The sequence below is a fragment of the Eurytemora carolleeae genome, unplaced genomic scaffold, assembly GCF_000591075.1.
Source record: "Eurytemora carolleeae unplaced genomic scaffold, Eaff_2.0 scaffold178, whole genome shotgun sequence".
In the NCBI taxonomy this organism is placed as follows: domain Eukaryota; kingdom Metazoa; phylum Arthropoda; class Copepoda; order Calanoida; family Temoridae; genus Eurytemora; species Eurytemora carolleeae.
In genome coordinates this window covers 390,059-403,200 of record NW_019396294.1, presented here as the reverse complement: position 1 = coordinate 403,200, position 13,142 = coordinate 390,059, and the positions used below count along the sequence as shown (strand labels likewise).

Here is a 13,142-nt window from a genome sequence, read left to right as displayed (position 1 = left end):
TATTGGATACAAACAAACAAACAAACACCCAGACAAGCAGAGTATATATAAATATAGATTGCAATATCTTATTTGTAAAACTATTTCCCAACAAGTTCTAGTCAGTTTTGGACTTAAAGCTGGTTTAAATTCTAAATTGTATTAGCTGTATACACTGTACAACTCTTTTCCAATTGCTATAGACCGTAAAATCACTCACCCCACCCCCCTTTTTCAAACTGTGTTTCCCCTTTTTCAGAGTTTACCTTTTCTCCTTTTGTTTAGCCCCTAGACCTCCTTCTCTCCTGGCAAAGTAAGGACTGAGCCCGAGTCTCCTACTCCGACTCCTTGAAGGAGGCTCCGGGATATCACATTCTCTAAATCAGAAGAAATATTCTCTCTGTCCCAAATCCCCACTTAAAGTAATAACCCATGATACAATCCGTCCTAACTCCTAGTTTATAGTAACCTACCCTGATACAATCCGTCCTAACTCCTAGTTTATAGTAACCAACCCTGATACAATCCGTCCTAACTCCTAGTTTATAGTAACCAACCCTGATACAATCCGTCCCAAAAATTAGATACCTTGCAGTATGATTGATGTCCAATCCTTCATAAATAGGTTCTAATCCCCATTCATCCTTACTCAGGGGTAGGTTTAAAACTGACGTATCTTTCTCCTTTATAATCAATCTTGAATATATTTTTAGAATAATAAAATTTGAAATCAAAACAATTATTTTTTTAGGGGAAGAAGATTGCATTATTAAAAGATTGATCCCTGTATTTTTAATCTAAGATTGTTTGGTGTCCCCCCTACTCCTGGCCCCTCGGTATCTCTGATATTTAATTGAAAACATTTGGCAGGAGTCCAACATTCTCCGGCTTTGTTTACTTTTTCATTCTGCGTTGAAGGACCGGCGTTTTCCGCCTCGATGTCAGTCATCTTCTCCGATTCAGTTTCCCGGATTTTCTCAGATTCATTTTCCTGTATTTTCTCCGATTCAATTTCCCACATTTTCTCGGATTCATTTCCCCGTATTTTCTCCGATTCAGTTTCCCGCATTTTCTCAGATTCATTTCCCCGTATTTTCTCCGATTCAGTTTCCCACATTTTCCCGGATTTATTCTCACTAACTTTCTCGTAGAAAAATTCGCTATCGTCTGTATTTTCTTTATGAAACTTATTTTCTGTAATTTTCTCGTTCATTAGTTCATCAATTTTCTTTGTATCATCTGTATTACATCCCTGTTCTACAAAACATTTATCTTCGATTTGTCCCTGAACATTTTCATAAATGCTTGAGTACTTCTCATATCTTATTTTTACATTAGTATAAGCAGAATAGTTGAAATCATCTAGTATTGTCAATTTTTCATTTTCGTTTACAGATTGTACAGATTGGACAGATTGGACAGATTGCTGTCCTCTTAGTGGTTGTACATTTAGTTGCTGTACATTCTGGTTCTGAACTTGTTCCTGTACACATGGTTGAAGTATACTTTGTTCCTGTACACTTGATGGAAGTTTAATTTGTTCCTGTTCACATAATGGATGTACAATTTGTTCTTGTACACTTGATGGAAGTTCACTTTGTTTCTGTACACTTGATGGAAGTTCACTTTGTTCCTGTACACTTGATGGAAGTTCACTTTGTTCCAGTACACTTGATGGAAGTTCACTTTGTTCCTGTGCACTTGATGAAAGTACACTTTGTTCCTGTACACTTGATGGAAGTTCACTTTGTTCCTGTGCACTTGATGGAAGTACACTTTGTTCCTGTACACTTGATGGAAGTTCACTTTGTTCCTGTACACTTGATGGAAGTTCACTTTGTTCCTGTACACTTGATGGAAGTTCACTTTGTTCCAGTACACTTGATGGATGTACACTGTGTTCCTGTACACTTTGTTCCTGTACACTTGATTGCAATACACTGTGTTCCTGTACATTTAATTGCAGTACGCTTGATGGGAGTTTATTTTTTTTCTGTTCACTTGATGTAAGTACACTTTGTTTCTGTACATTAGGCCCCTGTTCCTCCTTAGCTTGCTCCTGTATATTATGATTTTGTACATCTGACACCAAAACTTGTGATTGCTTCCTAAAATGTTATAAACCTTATTACTATTTTCATAATATTATTAATGTTAATAATATTGTAAAAAAAACTCAAATAATTCAATATAGTATTATAAGAGTTTCATTATATGTTATAAAACTCATAATAACGGTTTATCAAATACTAGTCGGTCCAGGGGTTCCCGAGTTATAAAGTTATAATCGGATATACAAACAGAGATTACTACTTTATATATTTCTAGCTTGGAAACCTAGATTAGCCTGGAAATTAAACTTTCGCTGTTAAAGTCGACCCACACAACTTAGAATTTCCGGAGTTATGACCAGACATCCTAACAGACACAAAAACAGAGATACAAACTAATTTTAAATATTATAAATATATCAACCTGCTTTGAGGAGATTTTGCGGATTTCAGATACATATTCGAGGATTTGTTCAAGGATTTCTTAAGGTTTAATAAATCCTCTTGGCTACGGGAAAAGGATAACCTAACAAAACAGAATGATAAAAAAGTATTTTTGGTTTTCAATCAGACCTTTGTAGCGGATGAAACATAATTATCTACATTGATTCAGAAATGATCTTAAAATAGAAATAATTCTTTCAAAATTAAATTTTTGAAGGTATTTTTGTGTTACAAAAATCCTATATTTTCTTATGTCTGTACTCAAAATAGATCAGAAGGAAATCCCCATCTTAATATTGCCCCCCCCCTCCCCTGCCGTCTCAATATTGCCCCTCCCTCCTCTGCCGTCTCAATATATATTGCAACAAAAAAAACTTAAATAGTCTGAAATTTTGTCCTTGCACTCTTGCATCAAGCGTTGCATTTGCAATTTAAGATTTTGCAATAGTTCTGCAGTTAGAAAAAAGATAAACAAAGATAGATAGATAATGTGAACAATTTTACAATTCATTAAAATAATTTTTTTTTTGCAAATAACAGGGCATTAAAAAGGAATGTAACACTTTTTAAGTGTCTGAAAATGATGATTAAAAGAATTAATTTGTTTTAAAAAGAATTTAACGCATATTCTTATTTAACAATCTGATTCTTAGCTAACAATCTGGACATTTTTTAAATTCCTTTTTTGCTCACGGTGTTTGCTCTCTACTGCATGGAATTGCTCCATTTTTGGTTTGCTCTAAACTTTAACATTTTGTTGCAACCATGCAATATAACCCCCTTTATGCCAAAAAGTGGAGAAAACCTAAGAAAAAAGTCTGCAAGGGAATGAGTTTTTACCACAAACTCAAATTTTCTTATTACAATATCTTTACAATCTGGTAGTGTAAACCTTAGAAATTTTGATCTAAAAGAATGCATAGTTTGAAATATTAAAGGTCTACAACATCGGGTTGTATGGATAAAAAAGAGATTAAAATATTATACCTTGCAGATTTTTGTCTTGAGGTTTGCTCCACTTTTTGGCATATAGGGGGTTTTATGTCCCTTAGATGTCCCTTATATGTCCCTTACAACTTTAGTTTTTTTCTGTTACTTTCATTTTCATTTGACTCAAAATTGTTACCAATTCATTTGACTCAAAATTGTTACCAAAATTGTTATTGTTTGACTCAAAATTGTTACCAATTTAGACAAAGAAAGTTGGACTTTGAATAAACATTATGTGAAATTACTGGTATGACTCTGTGATCTCGTTTAGCTCTCTGATTTTAGATTGTACATTAGATATTCAAAACCTTTTTTTTTCTTCTCAAAATAATTTAAAAAGATAGAAACGTTATGATTGAAAACATGTAAGATTTAGTCTAATGTGAAATTTACTGTAATTTACGCGACGCGAAAAAAAATAATAATTGATTTTTACTAATGGAGGAGTGTGATTGAGAAGGATTTCTTTAATTCTATTTGATTTAATCAACCTACCTTTGCTCCCGTGATTTACCCCTAACTTTGACGGGGATTCTGCTCTTAGAGGTAGATCTAGAACCGGAGCTAATGTCACTTTGAGCTGAGTCACTTTTATCACAAGATATTCTCCTACTCTGAGATTGGGTGTTATAACTGTTATAATTAACTGCTAGAGAGGAAGTAGAATCCGTCCTGGCAAGGTCGGAAGGGTTTAAGTTCTCTGGGTGGCAGGGTAGACTGTACCCATTCTTCTCCTCTTCGACATATTGTTCATCTTAAAAAATTAACAAAATTGAGTTTTTTCTTTCGAGCTAGTATTAAGAAAATGTATTTTTAGTTGGTTGCTCAAACTAAGGATGAAAGTAACTGTTTTTGAGTTGTAGGTTCGCCGAATCGGGTCTCAAGAAAAAAATAGAATGGAATTTATTTTCAGTGCTTTTAAGAGTCATTTACTATGTTTGGCTTTTTAATTACTCAAAGTTTTTTGATAAATATTGCGTAAAAGCAGGTCGATTACAAACACCCCCCTTTCTGCATGGATATACGGGATAATGGGGTACTGGGGGATAATACGTACCGACACCAATTGGTTTCATGTTACGACGAAATGGCAAATTTGAGGTAGACCTACTCCTGTTTTTAGCTCTGTATGGAGATGGTTCAGGTTCAGGGTTACTCCTTCTTGGAGAAGGGTTGGACGGAGAAGGTTCTGGTTCAGGTTTACTCCATCTTGGAGAAGGGTTGAATGGAGAAGGTTCAGGTTCAGGTTTACAGCTCCATTTTGGAGAAGGGTTGGATGGAGAAGGTTCTGGTTCAGGTTTACTCCATCTTGAAGAAGGGTTGGATAGAAAAGGTTCAGGTTCAGGTTTACAGCTCCATCTTGGAGAAGGGTTCGATGGAGAAGGTTCTGGTTCAGGTTTACTCCATCTTGGAGAAGGGTTGGATGGGGAAGGTTCTGGTTCAGGTTTACTACATCTTGGAGAAGAGTTGGATGGAGAAGGTTCTGGTTCAGGTTTACTCCATCTTGGAGAAGGGTTGGATAGGTAAAGTTCTGGTTCAGATTTACAGTTCCATCTTGGAGAAGGATTGGATGGAGAAGGTTCAGGTTCAGGTTTACTCCATCTCTGATTGGTCAGTGATTTCTCTCTTCTTCTGCTAGGAGGAGGAGAAGGAGGAGAAGGTCCAAAGTTCTAAAGAAACCAAATTTTTACAAAGTTATATATCATGTTCTATTCAGGCTTGTTTATAAGCAGTTTTCTTTCTGAAAAATAAATCTTTGCTGCGTTATCTGAACGAATTCTTCAAGTCGTCTTAACACTATCAAGTTATTTTGCTTCATTATGAAGATATACAGGGTTAACCACAAAGAATAAGACTTCACAGACGATTGTGCGGAATTTCTACTCTCTGTTTCCTAATATTTACGATTCCCTGCAACTGTAAACTTGTTTCTTTCTTTGCTAAATCAATATAGAAGCCATTAGATTACTATATCGTAATACTTAATTTAACTTTGGGATTGTCACATTTTAAAGGGAGTGATCGGCTATGTAAGGTAATTGAACTGAGTATGCAGTTTTGTGGAAAACTTCTTTTGGATTCATTTGAGACATATTAAATTATATAAGAGATCTGTAAATCCTGGTTTGAGCGCAAATTCGACGTTCAAAACTCCTACTTTGGGGGTGGATACGTTTTCAGAATTAGTTTATTTGTCTTAAATGACGAAGAAGTTTTCCACAGCACTGCATACTCAGTTCAACTACCTTACATAGCCGGTCACTCCCTTTAAGAGTTTTCGGTCGTCTTTACAGTCTCATCCTGTGTAGGTAGTCCTGTATATTGCCACTGTTATTATTTGCAAGTACTTGCATACCTGGATCTTTGATTTTACAACATCTCGTCCACGGAAAACTGGTAATCCCGTCCTACTCTGATCCTCACTTTGACCCCTACTCCGGAGCAGTCCCGTTCTACTCTGGTCCCTACTCCGGAGCATTGGTAGTCCCGTTCTACTTTGATCTCTAACCCGAACAGGTCTATCTGGAGATATAAGACCTGGACTTAAACCTGACATTTTCTTTCTGAAATTAAGAAATATTAATATAGGATTCTAAATTATAAAAATTAATCTTACGAAGAGTCTAAATTGCTCACTTCAAATTTTCCACAAAAGAAATTTAATCATTGCTTACTGAGCAGGTTTTATTGAATGTATACAAGACCGAATTAAACATTTTACTTGTATTTGTATATGTCTGGGTAGCCCTATACCTAAAATCTGTATTTTTAAACATACAAATCTTTGCCAAGTTATTTATATTTCACAAATAATGCATTTCTTTTTTTTCTCGATTTAATCTTGTGAATTCAAACCTTTCTAGAAAGAAAAAAAATATATTGTAAAAATGTTAATCTATATATAAATTTGGCTTGTCTACATATTTGTCTGTTTGTTTGTTTGTATCCAATAAACGTCAAAACGACTGAACCGATCGGGCCCAAATTTTTTGTTGGACATCACGTAACCACAGGGTAGGTTTATGAATGATAAAAATTTTAAAAAATGTGTTTTAAAGGTTTTTAATTTAGTAAAAAATTTAAATTCCTGAAAATCCGCGAATTTTTTGTTTTAAAATGTAAACAAAAAGAACATGTTCACCATTTAAATAGAAGATGGGCGCGAAGCACCCTAAAAGCCTAGTTATTTATAAATTATAACATCCAAACTTTTGAACACTGAGCTTGTTCTAGTCAGAAAGGTTTAGAATATACTACCCACAATTTATTTGAATACATTTTAGTATAGACTTGTCATTATTATATACCAGGCTTTTATTCTTCTATTTCAATTGTGAACATGTTCTCTTTTTAAACATTGTAAAACAAAATCAAAAAAATTTCGCCGATTTTATAAAAAAATCGTGGATTTTCAAAATTTTCAAAAATCATTTATGAAAATTCTATCATCCATAAACCTTCCCTGGGGTCACCCGAGGTCCCTTAAAAAAATTAGGCCCGATCGGTTCAGCCGTTTTGATGTTTATTGGATACAACCAAACAGAAAAGCAAAGTATACATAAGTAGCTAATCATTTGTGTAAATAATTGTTCCTGATTAAAATGTAGGATAGAAGGATATACTTTCTATTCCGGTATGTTCTCCAATCTCCAGGTGTATAGAATTAACTGCACCGTGTTTAGTTTACTATATAGAGAAGAATGTTCAAGCTAGAGGGAGGAGAGGGGTCAGCTTACAGCTGATCATTCAGATCCGGTTCATTTCAGGGGATTTATGGACAGGATTTCAAAAAAAATTTCCTGGATTTTTTTTTTGTAAATTAGTGTTGTATTAAAAAACACTCAAATACGTAAGATAAAAAGGAAATTTGAGTGAAATAGAGGAATAAAATGTGAAGTTTAGGATTTTCAGGTAATAGGGTGTTAAGATATCAGGTCAAAAAGAGGGGTAAACGGCAAACATGACATGATTTTGTTCAAGAAAAACCTGATTTTATTTTTAATAAAATTTCATTTTTTGTTTCGCAAAATAATTTTTTTAACTTTGAAAGATAGAAAACTAGTAAAATGAATAATGAAACTGTATAGAAAACTTGTAAAATGAATAATGAAACTATAAAGAAAACTAGTAAAATGAATAATGAAACTATATAGAAAACTACTTGTTAAAAAGTTGTTTAATTATATATGTGTGAGAACTTTAAGTTTTTAATTAATCGTAAATCATTTCATAATTGTCTCGACATATTTTCAAGGTTGTACACGCAGACAATATTACGCAATTTGTGTCTACGCGTATTCATTATTACATAATTTGTATTTACGTAGACAACATTGCACTTTTTGTGTTTACGCATACAACATTATACAATTTATGTATACGCAGACAACATTACACAAGTTATTATTACGCATCCAACGTTACACAATTTGTGTTTACTCAGACAAAATTACACAATTTATGTTCATGTAGACAACATTACACAATTTGGGTCCACGCATACAACATTACACAATTTATGTTTACGCAGACAACACTTCTTCAATCTAAACTTCCATTACACAAACTTCTCCCCCCCTTCTACACTTTTGTGTACTCTCTTCATAATACATGCGTACTAAAAACCTCTTTTGAAATTAGATTTCACTTAAATTAATGTTCAACACTGAACATGCGCGCACTAAAATATTATGTGCACGCTTCCTGTTATGAGGATTAACTGAAGCACGGTAATGATAACAATCCATGTGAAATCATTGCCGCGCACTTAATTTCAAATCTCAAATCTGTAATTTTATAGTTTTATAAAATTAAAAATCTAAATTTTTTAAAAATCTTTCTCCAAAAATGCTCCTTTAACTTTTTAGCCGTACACTGTTAGAAAATCAAAATATAACGATTTGACAGAAATATTTCGCATTACCTAATAGGCTAATGGTCTACATTTTAGTCTTAAATTCTAAAAAAATGGATTCTAAGTATTTTCTGCAGGATATATAGGCTAAATGATAGGCTCAGGCTATACATCAATTTAAACCCCTTAGTCTTTTTAAAGGTTTTAGAATTATAAATTTTGCTCGATATTGAACTAATCATTTATTTTAGTTTAATATCTTGCATGCATCCAAATACAACTTATTATGATGAGAAGTCAAAAGTTAAATCTTTATTTGCCTCTCTCATTCTTTTAATAACGACAAGAAACTGCCGAGCTATGATGTCGCAAAGTAATAACAATAATTCTGTAAAAAACTTCATACTTTAGATAAGACTGAAGAGGATTTTTGATAAAATGTTAATTTATCTACATATTATATTATGATAGCTTCAAAATTTTATTTTTTAAAGTCGAAAAAAAAACAATCAATGTTTGTGAAACTATCTTGATTTATGAAATCTTAAAATTAATTGAAAACCTTATACGTGACGCTTGTCTATCAATTCCATTGTAATATTTGTAATAAAAGTAAATACGCAATCTTGAAGCATACACTGACGCATTTATTGTTACGAAATGCCCTGGGCGGAGAAATACACATTGTTTAGGCTTTTATCGTTAACGTGCACAGGACATAATAGTGAATTCGATTTACAAAAGAATTTAAAGTTTTTTAGATCCATACATTCATATTTAGATTGAAAATTTGAAAGTTATTTGAAACATATTATTGGTTATGATGATTTAAATCTTGATTGACATGAAATCAAAACAAACACAGAAAATCTGCAAACTTTTGAATTGCCTAATAAAAAATTCCTTAAAATAAGATTGGAATAAAAAGAAAGTTAAGAGGACCTGAGCCCGCGATTTGAAAGTTTCGACTTGAATCGTAATTTCTTATAAAGGCTGGGGGTCTGAATCTATGTAAAGCCTGGGGTGAGCGTTTGGCGCCCCCCCCCTAGAAAAGGCCTTAGAGAATAGGGTTGAAATGCATTTTCATCGACTCAAAAGTAAAAGTGTTTTGTATAACTATGCGGCCAGGTATCAATTTTGGATTCAAGTTTTTTTTTACAATATATTGCAACCCCACCCCCTTTTGATATTTCTTGTGTCAATGTGTATTAGTAAATAGTTCGAAATAGGGTTTCAATTTTTCCGGAAAAAAATTTGCATTTTTGAAATTCGGAAATTTGAAGAGTAAACCGGAATTCCGGGATAATTCCGAATCAAATGGATACCGGAATGGAAACCGTAAAGTTTCCAGTTTCCATTTTGTAAACCGGAAATTTGTAAAATTTCCACGCTGTTAAAACATTAAAAGTTAAAACTTATTAATTGACATATATTAAATACGCATTCTATTCTATAATTATATATTCACAAATAGTTTACTGTAGTTAATCATGACTATTTTACAGTTACAGTTTTCACTTTCCCCAAAAATTTTTTTGACAAATTATTTTTCTTTTTCAAGAGGGTCATCGGCTTAGCCCCCCCACTCTCCCCTCCGTATTTGATCAGGATGGGATGAAATGAACCATATGAATAAGAGTTTATAAAAACTAGGCTTTAAATTGGTGAATTAAAAAATAATAAATTTCGACATTTTTTCCTGCACAATTTGTTTAACCAGTTTTAAAACTTTCCTTGAGCCATGCGAGTTGCCTCAAAAATTTTGGACTCGGTGGATTCAACTGTGTTGACGTTTATTGTATACAAACGGACAAACAAACAGACGAGCAAAGTATATAAATAGAGTGAGAACCAGAAAACTCTGGAATAGGAGGACGACTTTTAGACTTATGTTTTATGACTTTAAATAGTTCAACGAACATGAGACACGGTAATTACGTAATATATACTATACTGTATACACACCTATTTAAAAGTGATCTTATGGCAGTCAGGATTTATATCTCATGATAATTCACAGTAGTATTACTTTAAATACAGCTAAACCAGGCGCACATTCTATTATTATCTAGATAATATTACTCACTGGTTTTATCTTTTACATAAGTTTAAGATGTTTTCCGGAACCTTTTCCCGGAAAATTCCGGAATGATTGTTCCGTAAACAGGAATTTTCCGAAATAATATTCCGTAACCTTCCATGATTCCGGAACAAAGTTCCGGAAATTTCCGGTTTACGGGAAAAATCGTTCCGGAAATCGTTTGGGAATTCCGGATTTCCGGAACCTTTTCCATAACATGGAAATGGAAAAAATTTCCGGATCATTTCAGTACGTAAACCATAACTCGGAATTCCGGTGGAAACCCTACATTTACACGATTAAAATGAGATTGGTTCCCAGGCCCAAACTCCTGTGCAAAGTGGATCCTGGATGCAAACTCCTTCTGAGGGTGGTTCCAGGTCCCAAACTCCTTCTGAGGGTGGTTCCAGGTCCAAAACTCCTTCTGAGGGTGGTTCCAGGTCCCAAACTCCTTCTGAGGGTGGTTCCAGGTCCAAAACTCCTTCTGAGGGTGGTTCCAGGTCCCAAACTCCTTCTGAGGGAGGTTTCAGAGCTCATTCTCTTGTACAGGATAGATCTAGGAACCCTACCTCTCCAAAGACCTCGGTTAGGTTGAGCTGGATCCCCAGGAGGAACTAGAGAAGGAGATGATGACAGGGATGCGTACCTTGTTCCCTGATCTTTGTCCAGCCTGGATTCAAGATCAAATATATCAGATAGTTAGATCTGAAATTAACAAAGAGAATAGAATATGCATTAGAGTGGAATTTAAATAATCCCTCAGTCTATGTGAAATGATCATTGGTCAATTATGAAACCAGCCTATTTCATAATTTGGGTTTCTTTTAATATTAATTTTAGATTTTCAATGAAATGATGTTCCAGGGCCCAAAAGGTTATATAGCGCAAACATGTGAAGTACACCTGCAGTATGGCAACAGTACAACAAAATGGTTGTTTTACACTTTTTCTAGTAAATTCCCCTCTAATATATTCTATTCTCTTTGGAAATTAAAGATATTCAAGAGCTTCATAGATTACTGCAAACTCCGGTTAAAGGAATATTCAGTTAACCGGCAAGGAAAAGGAAATCTCTACCAACATACAAGGACTGGGAGATGAAGTAGAGGGAGATGAAGGAATTGCAGAATTGGTCTGGACAGATGACAGTTTCGGATATGCTTGATGTATTTCAAGACCCTGTAGCCTCTATGGATCCATCGAGGGAGATGAAAGATGAAGGATATAAACAACAATGCGTTGTTGCACTCAAGAAAGCTTTCAGATATCATTCTAACGCGGATATTGAGAGAGCTCAACGTCAGGATAAATGACTGTTTGACCCAGTTTGACCTCACATATAAGATATTCAAAAACAAACCCAACTCTAGGGAAACTAAACGGTCTGATCATGGAGTTCGTCTGTATCCATCTCCTCAAGGAGAAGAAGTTCGTCGAGTGGAGGAAATACTTTAATGAAGTATTAATATTTTTAAATAATACATTTATTTATAGATTAATTACAGTGAAACCCTTAATAACGAAAACATTAACACAAATCCAATACATCTTATACCTCCAGGTTTTGTTTTGTTTTAATGCAAATAGCTTCTCAAAAACATAATGCAAAACAGGCAAAATACCTATCTAAAATGATGTGAAAAGTAAAAAATCCAGCTTTTTAGTTTTTAGTCATTAATTTTAACCCTTTCTGAGTTTTTCAGGTCAAGATTGTTGTACCTTAAAGAATCTTGCACCCCCTGGTGTAATGTTGTGTCCGCCCATGAAAATGTAAAAAAAAACACTAATACAAATGAAACAAAAAATTGTTAACAGAAATTCAATAAATTTGTATTGTGGAAACAAATCAAATTTCAGATTAAAAACATATTTAAAATTGACAGATTTAAAGCAAAAAAAAAACAATTTTTTAATGCTAAAAAAATAGATACAGACAAAAAATGTTTACCCAGGTTTTTACGCCGATTTTGTTGCTTGCACCCATATCAAAATGCTAAAAAAAATTGATTTTCACTTATGCTTGTGATTTTTTACATTTTTTCATCTTAAAACCTAATTCAAAATAAGGGAGTACAGGGAGTACAGGGAGTACAGGGAGTACAGAGAGTACAGGGAGTACAGGGAGTACAGGGACATTTATGATAATCTCTCTTTTTTTAGCCGTTCAGATTTAGGTTTGGAAAGCAAAAGATTCTTGTTTTTGGTTGATATTATCCCCCTTGGTTCCGGATCCATGGATCCGGATTCAGGAATCCAAAATATTGCGGATCCATCTGATCTGGATCCGGATCCTAAGCTATGCTTAACCCTATCCCGAATCCCCATTGAGGGGGGGGGGGGGGTTGCCCTTACAGTTTAGATAGGGAACTGTGATAAATGTCCCTAGTCCAAATTTTCAAGGCCTGCTTATTGTAAAAAGAATTAGACCGGTATCTTGTATGGTTAGGGTGCAAGGGAGGATTTTTAAAAAGTACCTCTGAAAAACATTTTAAAAATAAATAGCTTTACTTCTGACAGATATTAACATGTGACACATGTTATTACATTCATTTTTCAAGACATTTTAAATATATAAATTTAGCTTAATTTAAAAAAATATCATTAACCATTTACGATTTTTGAAACACCGACCCGTCGTTTGACTGTCCTCCACCCATATCATTTGCATAAAAAGATTATGATGTTGAAAAAGTGAAGAAGTTTTAGTGCTCTAATGTAAGCCGTTATAAAGTTATTTAGAACC

General features: G+C 34.0%; 1 protein-coding gene across 1 annotated transcript; it reads right to left on the bottom strand.

Moving 5' to 3' along the window:
* Positions 1 to 225: 225 nt before the first annotated feature.
* On the bottom strand, positions 226 to 6,024 carry LOC111700383 (chromosome alignment-maintaining phosphoprotein 1). Its single transcript, XM_023471271.1, has 7 exons — positions 5,821 to 6,024; positions 4,522 to 5,134; positions 3,960 to 4,218; positions 2,455 to 2,556; positions 764 to 2,087; positions 568 to 662; positions 226 to 356 (listed from the first exon to the last, which is right to left on the bottom strand). Exons 1-7 carry the CDS (start codon positions 6,019 to 6,021, stop codon positions 242 to 244), a joined length of 2,709 nt encoding a protein of 902 aa, XP_023327039.1. The 5' UTR covers positions 6,022 to 6,024; the 3' UTR covers positions 226 to 241.
* Between the last annotated feature and the right edge of the window lie 7,118 nt (positions 6,025 to 13,142).